We start from the raw sequence: 20902 nt of genomic DNA on the forward strand, positions 1-20902 counted from the left end.
CCCTAGGAATCTTTGGGATAGGTGATTGGCGTTTTTTTCGTGTTTAAGTGGGCTAGAAGATAGACTACTTAGGTCCTTCAGATTCCCCTCTGCCCAAATGAAGATGGATTCCACTTCCCTTAGAAAGAAACTGTTGTGGGTTCCGCCTTGGTGGTGTATGTATGATATTGTAGTTCTATTGTCTATCCGAATCAGAACTGATTTGTCCTTGATTTAAGAGGGCAAATGCTGTCGATGCGACATAAACCACCTGGTTTTCCAGGATATTTGGGATGTCCGCCGCATTGAACGACCATCTCTCTTGAACCAACATCTGGTTGCAATGTGCCTCCTAGCCTATTGGGTTGGTGTCTGTGAAAACTGTGGTCCAGAAGACATGCCTTAATGGACGTGGCTTTACAGGCATCTCCCTCTTTGTCCACTAGTGCAGACCCCTGTGCATCAAACTTGTTTGACATATGGACTGGGATAGACAGTTTGCTCCATTGCTTTAGGAACTCTAGGTAAAAGGTGCCTGAGGTATCCATCTGTCCATGGGACCATCTGGATACAAATGGACAAAAATCCCTATTAAGTCGAGTTAGCTCGAGGCTCTTATGTCCTCACTATCCTTAATTTCTGAATGATCGCCCACACTTTCTGAGATGACCGGGACACCGTTCCTTTCTTTCTCGTACATCACGGAACACAGAGCCTCAGTAATTACTGATGGGTTATGTAGTATCACAAGGTGATTGGACACTGGTCACACCCTTGACAGGAAGTTTAACCCCCTATATAACCCCTCCCCTTACTGGGGATACCTCAGTTTTTTTCGCCAGTGTCTTAGGTGTTGGTCACGAATAAGATGTGCTGTGCTAAGCTCCAAAGGAATATCCTATACTGGGGCAAGCCATGCAACCGGATCCATTCAAAGTGCTTTTTCAGGCCAAATTGAATGGTACCCGGGCCTCGTGTCCGAAGAAACGAGGTTTTACCTGTAACGCTTCTCTTCTTAGAGAGCTGGACCCTGGGACCCAGTATTTGTTTTTTTCAGCCATATCTCTGGCAGGGTGCTTTACGGGGCCAGAACTGCGGATCCCCCTATTCAAGGGGGCCCCAGTCTCTGAAGGTTTCTCAAACGGAGCCCACCGTGAGAGGTGAAGATTGGGTCTGTATAACAGAACCCTGCAGCTGGATAAGGTAAGGGAGATTCCTCAAGGATTTTTTATTTCTAGTAGGTTTTCTCCTTTAAGTAAATGTATGCTATGCCTATTGTCGCCACCGGGGACTGCCAAGAGCACATACCTTGTCATGCTTGTTCTATCTGTCTGTGTCCACGCTGTACACTTCTCCAGCCAGACTCCAGGTAGGATGGATTGGGGGGCTCTCTCCTTAGGGATGCTTCCCCCCATGATTTAGGGGGGCCGAGTGGTCTGAATAGATAGCGGTAATTTTCCTGCTACCGCTGCACCACGGTAAGTGTATTAGAAGAGGGGCGGGACCTCTGTGTCCCGTGATGTACCTCAAAAGAAAAGGATTTTACAGGTAAGCTGTTATAAAAATCCTATTTTCTTTCTCGTACACCACGGGACACAGAGCCTCAGTAATTACTGATGGGATGTCCCAGAGCAATGCTATTTGAGGGGAGGGGACCACACAACGTAGGGTGTAATCAGACCTGAGGACCTCGTACTGCTGCCTGCAGCACACTACGCCCAAAGGCGATATCCTCATGCCTTCCCACATCCACCTGATAAAATCTGGTGAATGTATGGACTGAAGACCAGGTTGTGGCCTTGCAGATTTGAGCCATAGAGGCCCGGTGATGCACCGCCCAAGAAGCACTAATAGCCCTTGTGGAGTGTGCCTTGATTTGAAAAGGTGGAATTTTCTGTTTCAGACCGTAAGCTTGAATAATCATTTGTCGAATCCATTTTGAAATGGTAGACTTTGACGCTGCCTGTCCTCTATTGGGACCTTCCGGCAGTACGAACAAAACATCCGTTTTGCGAATTTGAGCAGATGCTTCCAGATGGGCCTTGACTGCTCTTACTACATCCAAGGAATGTAGTGACCTTTCTTCCGTAGAACAAGGATTTGGGAAAAGAAGGCAGAACAATATCTTGGTTTAGATGGAAATCTGAAACCACCTTCGGTAAACAGCTTATGCAAGATTAAATAAGGCTCTTTACAGGAAAGAGCTGCTAATTCTGATACTCTTCTAGCAGAAGTAATGGCTACCAGACAAATTAACTTTGTCAACAAGACCAAGGGAATTTGACGTATTGGTTCAAAAGGCTGTCTTTGTAAGACTGACAGAACCAAATTCAAGTCCCAGGGGTTTAGGGGCGCCTTAACCGGGGGATTAAGACTCATCACCCCCTGAATAAAGTCTCGGACCAAAGAATGTGAAGCAAGTGGCCGTTGAAATAATACTGATAAGGCCGAGACCTGGCCCTTGATGGTACTCAAGGCCAGCTTCATTTCTAATCCCATTTGTAGAAAGTCAAGCATTCTACCTATGACATATTTCCTGGGATGCCAACCCCTGGCTTCACACCAGGATACATAAGTCTTCCAGACTCTATGATAAATTACTCTGGAAGCTGGCTTCCTTGCATTGATCAATGTAGAGATCACAGGACCTGAAAGCTCACGATTCTTCAGAACCTGGATTTCAATAGCCAAACCGTCAAATTCAGCATTTGTAAGGCAGGATGGAATACTGGACCTTGAGATAACAGGTCTGGACGTGACAGTAGGGTTCACGGGGAACCCATTGTCATCCTTACTATTTCTGCATACCAAGCTCTTCTGGGCCAAGCTGGGGCCACCAGAAGTACCGACTTCTTTTCCTGCCTGATCCTGCGAAGGAGTCGAGGCAGTAGCAGAATAGGAAGGAATGCATAAATCAGTGAGAACCGATGCCACGGAATCAACAATGCATCTGTCCCGCATGCAGTAGGATCCCTTGTTCTTGCCACAAACTTGTCGATCTTGTTGAATCAGGATGCAAAGAGATCTACATCTGGAATCCCCCATCTTTGGCATATGGCCCAAAAGACGTCAGGGTGAAGAGACCATTCCCCTGGGACCAACCACTGGCGACTCAAATAGTCAGCCTGCCAGTTCTCTATCCCCGGAGTGAAAACTGCCGATATGCATGGCACATGTTTTTCTGCCCAGACTAAAATCTGGTTCACTTCGTCCTGAGCTGCATGACTCCTGGTGCCTCCTTGATGATTGATATAAGCCACTGCTGTGGCATTGTCGGACTGGATCCTGACAGGGCACCCCTGTAGCCTGAGAGTCCAGGCCTTTAGGGCTAGATACTCCGCACGGATCTCCAGAACGTTGATGGGTAAGGTCCTCTCGTTTTTGGACCATTCCCCCTGGACCGCAGACTGATATAGAACTGCTCCCCAACCCGAAAGACTGGCATCCGTTGTTACCACTGTCCAGGTAACCGGTAAAAAAGGATTTCCCTTTTTTCAGGTTTTTGGGTATTAACCACCAACTGAGGCTCTGACGCATTGTAGGAGACAGGCGCATCAGAAAATCTAATGCCTGCACCTTCTTGTTCCAGGCAGAGAGGATACTGTGTTGCAGCAGTCTCGAATGAAACTGAGCATAGGGAACTGCTTCGAATGAAGCCACCATCTTTCCCAGCAGCCTCTTACAAAGGTGAACAGAAGGACCCTTCTTTGTCCTGACCACCTGAATCAGTTCTTTTAAGGCACTGATCTTTGCCTGAGGTAAAAATACCTTCTCTTGGTTTGTGTCTATGACCAGGCCCAAATACTGTAGTCTTCTTACTGGTTTTAAGAAAGACTTTTCTAAGTTGAGAATCCAACCTAGGTATTCCAAGTAGTTGACTGTGGTGACCAAGTTCTGGTCCAGGCAGGCTACCGACCGGTCTATCAAGAGCAGGTCGTCTAGGTATGCTATGACAGTTATACCTTGGGCCCTTAATCTGGCCAGAGGAGGAGCCAAGATCTTTGTAAACACCCGAGGTGCAGTGGCTAGCTCGAAAGGCAGGGCTATAAACTGAAAGTGGCGTTTTTCTACTTCGAAACCCAAGTACTTTTGATGAGCAGGGAAAATGGGTACATGCAGGTACGCATCTCTGATGTCTATCGATGCCAGAAATTCTCCTCCTTGTAGGATGGAGACTACTGATCGAATTGATTCCATGCAAAAGGATCGAATCTTTAGAAATCGGTTTAGATCCAGAACAGGTCTGACATCTCCATTTGGTTTTTGAACCGTGAAAAGGTTTGAATAAAACCCCAATCCCTGCTCCTCTGTGGGAACCACCACGATGACCTTTTGCGACAATATTCGCTCTAACACTAGAAGGAGAGACTGCTTTTTCTCTGGATCTCTGGGGACATTTGATCTGAGGAATCGAGTAGAGGGGAATACTCGGAACTCCAGTTTGTAACCTAGAGTTACCGTGGAAATTACCCATTTGTCCTGTAAATCTTCCTGCCAGAGCTTTGAGAACTGTAGCAGTCTTCCCCCCACCCGAGCGAGCGGGGGCGCTCCTTCATAAAGAGGCTTTAGCGTCTTGTCTAGTAGGCTTCTTCCCCCCAGGACTTCTTTTGTCCCTGGGATCGACTCTGAAATTTATTTCTTGAGTCTGACGGAGGAGGCCGTCGTGACTGCCTGGAGGCTGATGCTCCTGGCACCGGGGAAAGCGCCCGTTTAAAGGAGAGACGTTTGCTCCTTTTCTTAACTGGTAAGAGTGTTTTTCCCACTAGAAATCTTTTTGATATAATTGTCCAAATCCTCTCCATGGGTGTGTGCAAGTAAGCATCCCTGAATCCCCAGGTACATCTAATTCTGCTGTTCTGGGGAATCAAGTCTGACTTTCCTCCTGTGATGTGGGAAATGGCTTTCTGTAACCTTTCTTCGAAGAGTGATTTACCATAAAAAAAAACGATATTTATACTAATTTTGTTTTGACACAGTGTCAGTGTAGTTCTGACCACAATACCGATATGGCTATCACAAGTAGTGACATTGATCTTGCGAAGTATCGAATTATATCCATTGCCGTCTCACCGGTGAAGTCTGCTGAGAGCCATAATTCATCCAAAGCCTTGACATTTTAATGGATCACTGTTTCTATGTTTTCGGGTTCATGCCCGCAGGGCTTTGAATACAGATAAAGCAATTGCTGACTTCCAGATGTTTGCTCGCCATTCAGTAAGCTCCTTTAAGTTGGGGACTATTTGTCTGTCTAAACTCTAAAGGATCCTCCGGTGGACCATCTGGCATTGCAGAATCTTGTTCTGAGTGGATAAAGTTTTCCTAGGCAATTGAGAGGGGAAAGTGTTTTTTTTGTTTTTTTTTCAACAACGTCCCTGACATCATCCATCAGAGTAAGCCTATGTTTCCACTATGGCGACCTGAAAGTCGCGCGATTTTGACGCTACTTGAAACAATGCCTTTGTATTCTTGAGGTCTATGGACCTCAAGTCGCATCAAAGTGGGACCAAAGTAGTGCAGGGACTACTTTGATGTCGCTGCGCACAGATATGAACGGTACTTATTGGAAATCATGCAGTCCCAGGTCCTATGACAAGTCGCACTAGTGGAAACCGAGCCAAAGAAGGAAACCTGCTTCTTTAGAAATGGGAAGTACATCCTTGACTTCTCAGATGTAGTGTTGGCTTCCTCCCAGCCAGAAGCTGGCTTTACAGCCTGGACATAGGGCTGAACTAGGAAAAGGTTGAAGTCCGAGGGCCGAGCTCTTCTGAGGTATCCTCAGATGGCCCACTATCATCCAGATGTCTAGGAGGGGATACTTGTTGCGTGGTGAGAGGATTCTCACGAGGATGGGCCAGGAAGAGTTAACTTCTCTGGAGGAGGTTGAGCTAATTGGTGCAATGGAACTGCTGTTGCTCTGTGTATCCCCTGCCCATCTTTTGAGTAGAACAGCTTACCCGTTAAACCTCTGACACTCCGTCTGCTGCATAGACTCTAAAACCGCTTTTGCAGACCAATTGGCTGGTAATGGGATGACCCCGCATGTTCGGCATTTTGGGATTTGAGAGTTGTTGAATGTGAAGAACTATGTCTTTTCACGTATGAACCCTTGCCGCTTGCATGGTATCCTGATCTGGATGGTGTGCCCTGGTTGGTGTCTTCATAGGTTTGTTTATGTTGCCTTGATGTCCGCTTGGACTTCTTCTGGCATACAAGGCTGAAATACATAAACGTACCAGCATAAGTGCTTTTTTTTTTTTTTTTTTTTTTTTTTTTTTTTTTTACTCACCTGGACGACGGTCCCTACCTTAAATGTTGGAGAGAGGGTCTTGTTCGGGTGACGTACTGCTTATTTTATGCAGCAGAAAAAAAGCAGCTAGAGAATGATAAAGGAGTTGGCTTTAGGACTGGTATTTCAGATGGAGCAAGGAAACTGTATTCCTGGGTAAAAAAAAGAAGAAAGAAATTACATTTACCGTTGGCAAAAAACAGGGTCCCCTCCAGGAGCTCCCCGCATAGGCAACCTCCTCAGATGACAACCGGATGCCATGCTGAAAGCCCCCAGTAATCAACAATGGAGAGGGGAGGGATATACAGTATGTGGAAGATACAACCCTCTAACAAATGATTTTGACAAACAAGGGCAAAAAATTTAGAATTTGCCTCTATTCAAGATGGCCACCACAACCTCAGGCCTTACCGCGCAAGCGTGGCCGATGGCACTAGGACCTATGCGGCCCGCCCGGCTCACCGAGCCAGCTCCTGACGCCCGGGCATGCGCAGAGCGGGCAGGAAGATGTTTAGGGACTCAGAAAAGCCGGAACAAAGTGCACGCCATCCACTATAGCAACCAGGAATGAAGGTACAATGTCACAAGGAGGGGAAGGTGGTGGGGGAGGAAGAAAGCGAAAAAGAGAAACTCAAGTGAGAGAGAATGGATGACCGGAGGGAGAAATAGAAGGATAAGGCTAAGTGAAAAATAGATATAGCTGCTTTCTCTGCTGCAGGCTTGAGCAAATGCCAGTATATAAATGCAGATAGGAGCTCTTAGTTAAGAGACAACTGCTGCTGTCCCAAAAGACCCACAGAAGGGACTCCCTATCTTATTAGCGCATTTAGCTGCCCAAGAATAGGGATTGCACCTGGGAGAGGCTTGAACCCAGCTGGAAGCTGCCGACTGCAGAGGTAAGGGACGTTCGACCACCATTCACTGACCATGAGGTATGAGGAAAAAAGGAGAATGCTGGGAATGCACTAATCCTTTTCTTTTATAATCACTGGTCCTGAGGGAGGAGCCAAGGCAGAGCTTGTCACAGGTATGCTGCCATGGAGGCACCAGGAAAAAGTTTTGCCTATAGTTCTACTTTAAGCAATGTAGAATAATGGTGCTGCCTGAAAAAAAAAAATGGACACTAGGCACAAGAAACAAAAGGGCAGCCCTAGTGGCTATAACACCTCCCACCTGCTCACGTTCACCTAGTGTTCAAAGGATATCTCCTTCCTCTCTGCTAAAATTTTGAAAGGTTTTCTACTATCGACTGCTGGTAGATTCATGCCAGGTATTTTTAAATCCTGGAAGTCTCTATCCAACAAGCACTGGTAGATTTAAGTCGGATATATGAAAGGATAGGTCCACCTCAAAACAAAACAAAAAAAAAACAATGCAAATTTTTTTAGCAGGTGGAAAAATGTGCATGGTGTGTGTGTATGTATGTATATAAAAAAAAAATATATATATATATATATATACACATACACACACCCTCTCTTACACTAAGGAGCCTACAGAGTATTGCACCCACGATCAGCAGATTTAGATGATCCTAGTGTGTGCAGAGAATTCTCCTTTCCCATAATTTCTTCCTTCTGAGGAAGCTCTGCAAGTTTTTACACCAGCTTCAGTTTTGCTTTTCCTCCACTAGATGTCCTTGGTCTACGGCCTGCACGGCGATGATTAGATGTGAGTTTGGGCATCTTTCAAACTCCTCTCCAGTCAAACTTTCATCTGATTTACTCCAGTGAGTGCAAGTTTGGCTACATTTGAGTTTGGAGAACACCCTAGCAATGGGCTCACGTGGCTTCCTCCTCCTCCTCACCTGCTAGTGCACACAGCTGCTAATATTCTGCAGATCTCACAGGAAACCTTCATTCTGTTGGCTTCCTGGAACTCTGCTAAATCCATTCCCCAAGGGCACAGTAAGTAGGTGGTGTTTACCACGGGTATAAGACCCCTTTCACACTGAGGCGCTTTACAGGCACTACAGCGCTAAAAATAGCGCCTCTAAATCGCCGCTCCTGTCTCTCCAGTGTGAAAGCCCAAGGGCTTTCACACTGGAGCGGTGTGCTTGCAGGACGTTAAAAAAACTCCTGCAAGCAGGACTTTAGGGCGGTGTATACACCGCTCCTGCCCATTGTAATCAATGGGGCAGCGCAGCTATACCGCAGGCATAGCGCTGCCGCAGCAGCGCTTTGCGGTGGTTTTAACCCTTTCTCGCCCGCTAGAGGGGGGGTGAAGCGCCCTGCTAGCGGCTGAAAAATTGACTGTAAAGCACCGCTAAAAATAGCGGCGCTTTACTGCCAACACACCCACCGCCCCAGTTTGTGAAAGGGGCCTAACTGACTGCTGGGGGCAGCATTTTTCTGGTCACTTTATAACCACCCTACTGCTTTAAACAAAAAGCACTTTTTACACTTTGTTTTAGCTGCCCCACATGCTTTAACGCTTGCAGAGCAAAGTTTTAGCTTTATTGTGTTCACCTTTCACTGCTGCTTCAGCAACTTCTGTTTTCATTGTTCATCACTATGGTCTGTTTCCCCCATTAGTCTATTTAGGTACAGTATGTGAGCATAACTACACAGGAATCTCAATCACCACAGACTTTAAATTGTGGTCCCACAGAAGATTCCGTCCGTTTATGTGTTTCCTCCTGCTACTCTGGTCTGGCTCTGTTCCCCTTTTTCTTCCTTCTGGCTCCTTACCACCATGGTTTGACTCTTCTCTCTTTTCAGTCCTGTGGACCACTCTCCTGATGGATGAGGGTGAAGGCTCCCCTTTCAAGTTCCATTATCAATGGTTAATGGTCTGATTGAGCTGGGCTTTTGCAGTTTTTTTCGGACCAGGCTCCAATCAGAGCTAAATGTCCTCTGTTTCCTAAAAAGAAATGTGCTTCATGTGATGCTAAGGAAGCAGTTTGAGCAAGCCATTGTGTCAAAAATGCACTGGGAAATTGGTGCATTATGGTGTTTATGGTGCTCAACCATTGAGCTGTTAATTTCTATTCCTGATGTTTCCACAAAAAATTCCACAAAAATGCTGAATTTGAGGTTGGGGATGTGGATTCTTTTTGTGAGATAATTTTAAGTTAATTCCACCGGTGAAAGGAGAATGCAGGATAAGGAATTTAAGTATTTTAGGCATAAGCTATCTTTGGAAGACTGACAACATCTTTAGACCTACAGTGCCTTGCAAACGTATTCACCCCCTTGGCTTTTTACCTATTTTGTTACATTACAGCTTTTAGTTCAATGTTTTTTTAGTCTGAATTCTATGTGATGGATCAGAACACAATAGTCTAAGTTGGTGAAGTAAAATTAGAAAATTATATACATAAAACTATTTTGCAGACATAAAAAACTGATAATTGGCATGTGTGTATGTATTCACCCCCTTGATTATGAAGCCCATAAAAAGCTCTGGTGCAACCAATTGCCTTCAGAAGTCACATAATTAGTGAAATGATGTCCACCTGTGTGCATTCTAAGTGTCACATGATCTGTCGTTACATTTATACATGCCTTTTTAAAAAGGCTCCAGAGGCTGCAACACCTAAGCAAGAAGCACCACGAACCAAACACTGCCATGAAGACCAAGGAACTCTCCAAACAAGTAAGGGACAATGTTGTTGAAAAGTACAAGTCAGGGTTAGGTTATATAAAAAAAACTATCCAAATCTTTGATGATCCCTAGGAGCACCATCAACTCTATCATAACCAAATGGAAAGAACATGGCACAACAGCAAACCTGCCAAGAGACGGCCGCACACCAAAACTCACGGACCAGGCAAGGAGGGCATTAATCAGAGAGGCAGCACAAAGACTTAAGGTAACCCTGTAGGAGCTGCAGAGTTCCAAAGCAAAGACTGGAGTATCTGTCCATAGGACGAGAATAAGCCGTAGGCTCAATAGAGTTGGGCTTTATGGCATAGAAGAAAGCCATTACTTTCAGCAAAAAACAAAATGGCACATTTTGAGTTTGCGAAAAAGGCATGTGGGAGACTCCCAAAATGTATGGGGGAAGGTGCTCTGGTCTGATGAGACTAAAATTGAACTTTTTGGCCATCAAAGAAAACGTTATGTCTGGCGCAAACCCAACACATCACATCACCCAAAGAACACCATTCCCACAGTGAAACATGGTGGTGGCAGTATCATGCTGTGGGGATGTTTTTCAGCAGTCGGCACTGGGAAATTGGTCAGAGTTGAGGGAAAGATGGATGGTGCTAAATACAGGGATATTCTTGAGCAAAACCTGTACCACTCTGTTTGTGATTTGAGGCTAGGACGGAGGTTCACCTTCCAGCAGGACAATGACCCCAAACACACTGCTAAAGCAACACTTGAGTGGTTTAAGAGGAAACAAGTAAATGTGTTGGAATTGCCTAGTCAAAGCCCAGACCTCAAACCAATAGAAAATATGTGGTCAGACTTAAATATTGCTGTTCACAAGCGCAAACCATCCAACTTGAAGGAGCTGGAGCAGTTTTGCAATTAGGAATGGGCAAAAATCCCAGTGGTAAGATGTGGCAAGTTCATAGAAACTTATCCAAAGCAACTTGGAGCTGTGATAGCTGCAAAAGGTGGCTCTATAAAGTATTGACTTTAGGGCTGTGAATAGTTATGCACATTGACTTTTTCTGTTATTTTGTCCATTTTGTTGTTTGCTTCACAATAATAAAAAAAACTTCTTCAAAGTTGTGGGCATGTTCTGTAAATTAAATGATGCAAATTCTCAAACAATCCATGTTAATTCCAGGTTGATAGGCAACAAAACACGAAAAATGCCAAGGGGGTGAATATTTTTGCAAGGCACTGTATTTATTAGATCTAAACAAGAGTATATGCCATTGATTTAAAACAAACATATTTAAACTTTATTTTACATATATTTAAAAACATGTAACAATTACACAGATAGTTACTGTTAATTAGGTCCAGGGCGTGCTGATCCTGGTACAGGGGATCAAAAAAGTGTGGCCTACACGTTTTGTGGGAACCCTGCTTCGTCAGGGCCTTGAAATAGCACAAAAATACTAGAGGTATTGCAGTAACCTTTAAAACTGTGAAACTTGGAAAACTTGACACCCTGGTCCAGTGAAAGAAAGGCCTGGGGAGCCCATGGAGATAACCTCCCAATGCTCACCGGGGGGCAGGCAGGGCAGACTCCTGATGTTATAAAAGAAATCTTGTTCTAGTTAGATATTCCGGGGTAAGGAGTGCATGTATTGTGGATGAAAGAAATATTGGATAACCATAGATATATGCTGCATCAATTTATCTTTGAATCCTCAGATCTCCACAGTAGTGTCCATATAGAGTAGTCTCAATGTAATCTGCTTCACCCAATATGCCTGTCTCCTTCCAGCTTCCCCACACAAGACCTTTCTCTCTCCCTTTTGTGTGGGGATGTTGGAAGGAGACAGGCATATCGGGTGAAGCAGATTACATTGGGACTACTCCTATATGGACATGATTAGTAGTGTGCTACTGTTTCTCCTCCCCCAGCTCTTATGCAACTGAGAACAGAGGAAATGTGATCACTTCCATAAAAAAGGGGGGGGGGGGTATTTATGTTTTTTTAATTTTTTTTATAGATCTGTACTGTATTAAACTGAATGGGTTGTTTTACAAGGTGATCGTTCATAATCACTTTAACTGTAGTAGAAGCCAGTTAGTTTAGAATTGTGTTAGGACACCCAAAAGAAATACATTCAAGCATGAGGAGAAGATGCAAACCATGCATATAGTGATTTAGTGAGTTAAACTCTAGACCTCAGCTCTGCAAGAGAAGAATGTGAAGCATTTTGCTGTCCTCATGAAATCCACTTTTCTCTTTTTGTAGAAGGAATACTTTAAGCAGTATGAAGTGGGTCTACAAAATTTGTGCAACTCGTATCAAAATCGAGCTGATCTCCGTGCTAAAGCCAGTGAAGAGCTCCAGCGTAACACAGAAAATAAGTTAAGAGAGTCTGAAGAGAAACTACAGAGATTGAGAACAAACATTGTGTCACTGCTACAGAAAGTTCAAGAGGTAAGATGCATCCTTTCTATAAATAACCACTATTGTTAGATTGGCCTAGTTTTCCACAATGTTGGTTTAAAAAAAGAAGCATTATCTAATCTATTTCTGCAAGGGTCCATTCCTGGACTTTTGTCTTTAAATGCAATCTAGTTTCAGGGCCAGTTCACACCATAGAAACGCAGTCTGGATGCGCTCCAGATGCTTTTTTGCATGCACGTTTTTCATGCGTTCCAGTGCGTTTTTGATGCAGTCCAGTGCATTCTCCCCCCCCCTTTTTTTTTTCTTTAAAGTGGAGTCCCCCCCCCCCCCCAAAAAAAAATTAGTAATGTGCTTAAAGTTTTAAAAAAAAAAACATTTTGGAGAAATTTTATTTTTTACTCACCTCTATATGCCTGTTGCTAGGGGGTCCCTCGTAGTCTGCCTCCTTCGGTGCCTGGGCTCCTGGCGTCACTTCCCTCGGCGCAGGAAGGGAGATGGCCTCTCCACCCTCCCTCTTGTCAATCATCTGGGACACGTGACCGGTCCCATATAATTGCAGGGCCAGTGACAGCGCGGCTTGCGCATGAAGCCACAGCCAGGCACCCACAGTTAAAATGCCGGCGGAAACGAGCGGGGCTTCGATCCCCCGAATCGCTGGATCCTGGGACAGGTAAGTGTCTGATTAAAAGTCAGCAGCTGCAGTATTTGTAGCTGCTGACTTTTTAAATTTTTTTTTTTTTTTTTTAAATGAGAACCCCGCTTTAACCTTAAATAAGAACATGGGTGTTCCAGTGCGTTTTTGGTGCGTTCCCGTGAGGTTTTTGATGCTTTTTACAGCGTTCCAGTGCAGGAAAAATGCAGCATGTTCTCTTTTTGCTTTTTCTGGAACTGGAACGCACTGGAACTGCAAGCACTGGTGTGAACTATGCCATTGAAAACCATATAACCTACTTTCTATGCGTTTTTGATGCAGAAAAAAAATCGCACTGGACTGCATGTGGTGTGAACTGGCCCTTAAAATAGAAACTAAAAAAATCGAGGGGGTTGCTTGAATGGGTTTTTGTTTAATTCACAGCAAGCTAGTAATTGAATTTAAGGCATAATGAGAAAAGGCCTTGACCCCTTGAAATCTAAAGTCCACAATATTTTAACCACTTATCAACAGGGCCATAGCCGAATGACAGCTACAGCGAGGTCGGATAACTCTGGGAAGGGCGTACAATGACGTCCACTTGGGAATGGGACCGTCAGGTCCTCCGGACCCGACGCGTCACAGAACGGGGTTAAGGGCCAATGACAGCGGCCCTTTATCACGTGATTGCTCCATCCAATGACGGATCGATCAGTTGTCAACAAACCGGAGAATGTCCAGTCCAGCTCCTCCCACAGATCAGTACAGCGTGTGAGAGGGAGCCGGGTACAGCAGCGCTGTGGGCTGAATCTGAAGTGCCCACAGCGCTGATTGTGCCAATTCATGCTCCATGCATGGCTCATCCATCGCCATACTCGGGAGTAGCAGAATGTATTTTGGGGTGTCATTTGTGGTATGCATATGATGTGTGTGAGGAAAAAAACCTATTAATATGACAATTTTGTGGGGGGGGGGGGGGGGGGGGGGAGAATCTTCATTTTGCAAAGAATTGTGGGAAAAAATTACAACTTCAAAAAACTCATCATGCCTCTTACTAAATACCTTGGAATGCCTACTTTCCAAAAAGGGGTCTTTTGGGAGATATTTGTACTTTCCTGACTTGTTAGTGTCTGAAGAAATGAGAGAGGCCGTCAGTACATCAGGAGCGATTAATTTTCAATGATTGGCACCATAGCTTGTAGACTTTATAGCTTTCACACAGACAAAATGATATACACTTATTTGGGTTTTTACCAAAGATATGTAATTGTGTACATTTTGGCAAAAATTTATGAAGAAAAATTACTCATTTGCAAAATTTTATAACCGAAACAAAGAAAACTGCATTTTTTTACAAAATTTTCAGTCTTTTTATTTATAGTGCAAAAAATAGAAAACCCAGTGGTGATTAAATACCACCAAAAGAGAGCTCTATTTGTGTGAAAAAAAGAACAACATTTTCATATGAGTACAGTGTTGCATGACTGAGTAATTGTCATTCAAAGTTTGAGAGCGCTGAAAGCTGAAAAATGGTCTGGTTAGGAAGGGGGTTTAAGTGCCCAGTGGGCAAGTGGTTAAGGACTAATATGCCAGCACGGTGTTTGTTTCAAAACTCATTTTTATGATTTTTATTTATTTAGTGCTGTAATAGTAATCTGGGCTTACACAGCCTTTTAACCTTTGTTCCTCTTTTTCTAGGATATCGATATAAATACAGATGATGAGCTGGATGCTTACATAGAAGACCTAATAGCAAGAGGGGACTGACCTAATAGTAGCTAGGCTACATTTATTGAGGGACAGAAGAATAAGCTGCTTTCCCCCTCTCCAGTTAAATGGCAGTGCCAAAGGGGTCCAGCCCAAGTTCCTGGGCAGACGTGTATTATGACGTCACTGTTTTCTTATGTTTTCATGGTTTTTACCTACCAGGCATGTGCTTTTCTTAAAGTTTTAAACATTGTAGTTCATTTCTTTGTTTATAAATATTTATTTTTTACTGAAAAAACAAAGCGCTATGAGTGGTTTATAAAACCTTCTTACAAAAAAATGACTCTGCCTGTTAATTTAAATTAGATCAGTAACTTTACAAGTCTTTATAAATAAATTCCTCACAGCAAATTTTCCAAAATACTTGTACTTTTTTCATTATGAATCAGTCTTTGAGTGTTAGTCCACTGACTGCATAGGCAAGGTCTTTCTAAGGCTGCTTTCACACTGGGGCAGGCGGGTGTTGATTGTAAAACGCCACTAGTTTTAGTGGCGATTTACCATAGTTTTAGCAGCGCTATTTGGTTGCTAGAGGGGAGCTTTTAACCCCTGCTAGCGGCCGAATAAAGGGTTAAATGCTCCAGTGTAGTGCCGCTGCCGAAGCTTTTTGCAGGCGCTTCGACAGAGCTGCCCATTCATTTCCATGGGCAGGAGCGGTGTATACACTGCTCCTCCGCCACCCCAAAGATGCTGCTTGCAGGACTTTTTTTTTTTAACGTCCTGCCAGAGCAGCGCCCCAGTGTGAAAGAACTCTGGCTTTCACACTGGGACTGCAGGGGAGGTGTTTTACAGGTGCTATTTTAGCCTAAATGTGCCCTAACAGGAGCATTCTTGGATACTGGCATCACAGTTGTCCTTAATGTACTGAACAGCAGATCAGAGGTTACAAGGGGTATGGGGGCAATAATTTTAGAGATTGAATGTGTTTTTACATTGGTGAGTCGTGGTCAGAGCCAGTAAAATGGCTTTTTATTCTGCCTGGTCACAGAGTGAACAGGCTGCAGGTGGCTGGCCTGAGTGAGGAAAACTATATCAACATCCTATGTGGCCATGGATAATGCCCACATAGAAAAGACTCTGGTTTTCTAGGGCAGGTAATGAGAGAAACACCTTGTCAGGAAGTGCCAGCAATTGGAGAAACCTGTCTATATGCTTGCTTACAAGCAAGTTGAGGGGAGAGCACAGTGGTGACATAAAAGGTATTTGTCTAAGCATGGTGGGATATTGTTTATTGGTGTGGGGATCACATCATGGAACAAGGTGCTGAAATATACATTCATGAGAGACTGGATAAGTATCCCAGACTTCAGTTTTTGATGCATATGAGGATTTATGCATAAATGTTATGCATGTAAATTGATATGTCACATGTTGTGTTGGGAATAAGGACACACAATTATAAAAGCAGAGCAGCACCACTTGACTTCATCTAAATCTGCTAGTACAGCGATCACTACCTCCTCGACAATGGTGCTGTCCAAAGGTGCACCTTCATCCAAAATGGAGGAACTCTAATACAGGTGGTGTTACTGACCAGATATTACATATTTTTGTTTTGGGGTTAAATACTGTTTTTTTAAAGCCCGGAAGTTCTCTGGAATGAGTGCTTCCAGTTTCACACACAGTTGAAATGTCTGTGAACATGAAACTTTATTCAGGATGCAATATTGGGGAACCTAAGTAGCAATAACCACAAATTGTATAAAAAAATAAAGAATTTGGATGAATTAAACCAAAGTTGTGATAAACCACTTGAATCCACTGTCTAATTATGGTTATTTTTTAAAGCACAATATTTGATGGGATTCTCTGCTGTGGATATGCAAAGCTCACTGGGGAACTTTACATGGTTGCAAAGTTAGGTTGAAGACAAGTCTATCTAGACCAAAGCTCACCTGAGCACACATTCCTACTAGGTATATGAGCACATGCATTATGTCATTGTCATACTTATTACACATGGCTTTCTGCCATCTTGACTATACTACAAAGAAAGCTGTGCCAGGGATGATGAGCAGATGAAACATTGCCAGAGACATCCTGAACACATTAGATTCCTTGTCAGGGACCAGTTAAACCTACTGGGCATACAGCCAAGAGGATGCTGGGAGTATAGGATTGTCTGACACATACATGCCAATCACACTGGGTACCCATAGGTGACAGAGTACACATCACTCTTGGCCTGAGAGATAAAGGACAGACATAAGTACAGTACAGTAAGCACCCTACCAGGAAATGTACATGCTACACTCAAACATATGCTATTGTGAACACTGCCAAGGATATTTTGAGCATGGATAACAGCCGGGGGACTTAACAGACACGATAAACATGCTTGACACATGGGATTATCTGCCAGGAAAATGCTAACAGTTGGCACCCTTCCAGCATTATAATGATGTGGTCCACTGCATTGCTGATTGCAAACTAAAACGAGCAATGTTCCAGAAATATATGAAGCGTAGTAAGCACTCTGCTAGGGACAAATTGAGTACATTGGTCCCCCTACCACATAATTAATGAGCACACAGGACAGCTGCCATGCACATGGTAAACAAATGAGGCACACTGACAGAAGTATGCTGGCCACATAGGACATACTGCCAGGGATATAATGAGCAGATGGAACATCCTGCCAGGGTTGCAAAACGCACTTGGGAAGGTTCTGAACACAGGGGGTTCTCTGCCTAGGAGCTGCTAACCACATGGCATACTCTGCCAAGGATGTGAAGCATACAGAGAAATGGGGAACATACTTGGCACTATGCCAAAGACATGCTCACACCACCATAAACCAATGGGACACGCTACTAGGTATATGCAAAGCCCTGGGGGTCTTGTTATGCTTGTTACACTGCATGCTCTGCCAGCGATATGATGAGAATATTGGATGCAATGGCAGGAACATACTGAACACATTGGAGCCTTATGTCAGGGACTTTCTGACCATGATATTATCTTCAAGAGACTTGCAGAATTTTCTACCAGTAAACTGCAAAGCATACCAAGCTCTCCTGCAGGGGCATGCTGACTACATCTGCAAAGGATATACAGTGCCTTGAAAAAGTATTCACACCCCTTGAAATTTTCCACATTTTGTCACGTTACAACCAAAAACGTAAATGTATTTTATTGGGATTTTATGTGATAGACCAACACAAAGTGGCACATAATTGTAAAGTGGAAGGAAAATAATTTTCTAATTTTTTTATACCAATAAATATCTGAATGGTGTGGTGTGCATTTGTATTTATCCCCCTGAGGCAATACTTTGTGGAACCACCTTTCGCTGCAAGTGTTTTTGGGTATGTCTCTATCAGCTTTGCACATCTAGAGTGAAATTTTAGCCTATTCTTTGCAAAATAGCTCATGCTCTGTCAGATTGGATGGTGAGAGTCTAGAAGAGCAATTTTCAAGTCTTGCCACAGATTCTCATTTAGATTTAGGTCTGAACTTTAACTGAGCCATTCTAACACATGAATATGCTTTGATCTAAACTATTTCATTGTAGCCCTGGCTGTATGTTTAGGGTCGTTGTGAACCTCCACTCCAGTCTTAAGTCTTTTACAGAACAGGTTTTCTTCTAAGATTGCCCTGTATTTGACTCCATCCATAGTTACATAGTAGGTGAGGTTGAAAAAAGACAATTCCATCAAGTCAAACCTATGTGTGTGATTATATGTCAGTATACCATTGTATATTCCTGTATGTTGTGGTCGTTCAGGTGCTTATCTAATCGGTTATTGTTAAACTATCAATGCCCCCTGCTGAAACCACCGCCTGTGGAAGGGAATTCCACATCCTTGCCATTCTTACAGTAAAAAACCTTCTATGCAGTTTAAGGTAAAAGCTCTTCTCTAATTTTAATGAGTGGCAATGTGACTTATTAAACCCCTTCATCCATCTTCCCATCAACTCTGACCAGCTTTCCTGTCCCTGCTGAAGAACAGCATCCCCACAACATGATGCTGCCACCACCATGTTTCACGGTGGGGATGGTTAGTTCAGGGTGATGTGCAAACACAATGCGTATTTTACATAGCATTTTGCTTTTAGGCCAAAAAGTTACATTTTGGTCTCATCTGACCAGAGCAACTTCTTCCACATGTTTGCTTTATCCCCCATATGCCTTCTCACAAACGGGACTTCTCATAGCTTTCTTTCAACAATGGCTTTCTTCTTGCCATTCTTCCATAAAGGCCAGATTTGTGGAGTGCCTGACTAATAGTTGTCCTGTGGACAGATTCTCCCACCTGAGCTGTGGATCTCTGCAGCTCCTCCAGAGTTACCATGGGCCTCTTGGCTGCTTCTCTGATTAACCACTTGCCGACCAGCTCACGCAGATATACTGCGGCAGCCAGTGCAAATCGTCATACCTGTACGGTGGCACGCTCTCGCTCTCACTGCGGGAGCGTGCCCACCAGTGACCCGCAATCGCCTAGTACAGAGGCAGAATGGGGATCTGGAAGTGCAAACAAGCGGATCCCCGTTCTGACAGGTGACATGACAGAGATCTACTGTTCCCAGTGATTGGGAACAGTGATCTCTGACCTGTCCCAGGCAGCCCCCCCTACAGTTAGAACACACTTAACCCCTTGATTGTCCCCTAGTGTTAACCCCTTGCCTGCCAGTGTCATTTTTACATTGACCAGTGCATTTTATAGCACTGATCAATGTAATAATGTCACTGGTCCCCAAAAAGTCATTTGGGGTCAGGTTTCCGCCGCAGTCCCACTAAAAATTGCAGATCGCCGCCATTACTAGTAAAAACAATTAAAAAAAAAAAAGTCCCTAAATCTATCCCATAGTTTGTAAACGCAATAACTTTTGTGCAAACCAATTAATATATGTCTATTGCGTTTTGTTTTTTTTTACCAAAAACATGTAGAAGAATATATATATTGGCCTAAACTGATGAATAAATGTGTTTTTATATATATTTTCTTGGATATGTATTATAGCTCTTTGTTTATAGCGCAAAAAATAAAAACCTCAGAGGTGATCAAATACCACCAAAAGAAATCTCTATTTGTGGGGAAAAAAAGGACATCAATTTTGTTTGGGTACAGCGTCGCATGACCGCGCAATTGTCAGTTAAAGCGAAGTGCCGTAACGCAAAAAATGGTCTGGTCATTAAAGTGGAGTTCCAACTACATTTACTAATTTTTAAAAAAAAAAACTATTTCATTAGTTAATGACATTTCTATTTAATACTCACGTTTTTGGATGAATTCATCCCCCGATGTCACGTTTAATAGCCGAAATAAACGTATATAATTAATTGCTGGCCGTTGTCATTTTACTTGTGGGCATGTGAAGCCCACAAGCATTTAGTTCCGGGATACGGTGCAGCTGTGCGACCAGCATGCACTGCCCCGTTCTCCCACATGCGCAGTAATGCGCCGTGGCGGCGCTGTAAAGTATACAGGTTGCCATAACAATGGGCGGCGGCGGAAGTGGCCACCCCGTTGTTATGGCAACCTAGCCCTCGGTGCTGCCCACTGCCTCCTGGGAAATGATGACACACATCTCCCAGGAGCAGTAGTGAGCGGAGGCGCTGAGGGAAGTGACGTAAGGCGTCTAGGTGATGAAGAAGGAAGATTTCAAGAGATCACATAGCAACAGCCATAAAAAGGTAAGTAAAAAAAAAAATGTTTTTCTTTGTGTAATTTCATGCACATTAATGACATTTTTTTTCTTTTTGGGTGGAATTCCACTTTAAGGGGGCAAATCCTTCCGGGGCTGAAGTGGTTAAAGGAGAAATATAGCCAAAGCTCGTTTGGCTGTACTTCCCCTATGGATTACAGGAGTGCAATTTGTTTTGTACGCCTGTGACCCTTTCCTTAAGAAGAGAGCGGGCTGAAGTCCGTTATCTGCTGACGTCACAGAAACCAGTCCAGGCACTGCGTCATCCCAACAATGGGAGTCTTTATCCGCCAGGTGTCTGGACTGACATGCCTCTCAGCCGGCCGCTCCCCGCCCCTCCACAGCTCAGCACTCTAGTGAGCGAGGAGGAAGCAGAGTGGAGAGCTGCTGATTGACAGTCAGCAGCTCTCTGCTCAGGGGAGCTGTGAGAACCGAGTGATCGGCAGTGTTTGATTGCTCAGTTCTCAGTGTAGAGGTGCCGGGGGACAGATGCTGCATCCACCCAAGTATAATTGGGGGAAAAAATCCTTTACTTCTCTTTTAATGCTCTCCTTGAATATGTTTTATAACAGAAAGTTAAAAATATTGTTTTTTTTTTTCA

General features: G+C 43.9%; 1 protein-coding gene across 2 annotated transcripts in view; it reads left to right on the forward strand.

Moving 5' to 3' along the window:
- MORC2 (MORC family CW-type zinc finger 2) overlaps positions 1–16204 on the forward strand; it is a 169380-nt gene extending 153176 nt beyond the window's left edge. The window contains exons 26-27 of one of the 2 annotated variants that reach the window (XM_073631131.1): positions 12096–12284; positions 14584–16204. In XM_073631131.1, the coding sequence (XP_073487232.1) occupies positions 12096–12284; positions 14584–14652 (258 nt within the window). In that variant the 3' untranslated portion in view covers positions 14653–16204. The remainder of the gene's footprint in view (positions 1–12095; positions 12285–14583) is intronic. The other variant, XM_073631121.1, reaches the window with a different exon arrangement.
- The last annotated feature ends 4698 nt before the right edge of the window (positions 16205–20902 follow it).

This window comes from Aquarana catesbeiana, linkage group LG01 (genome assembly GCF_042186555.1).
Source record: "Aquarana catesbeiana isolate 2022-GZ linkage group LG01, ASM4218655v1, whole genome shotgun sequence".
Classification (NCBI taxonomy): Eukaryota; Metazoa; Chordata; class Amphibia; order Anura; family Ranidae; genus Aquarana; species Aquarana catesbeiana.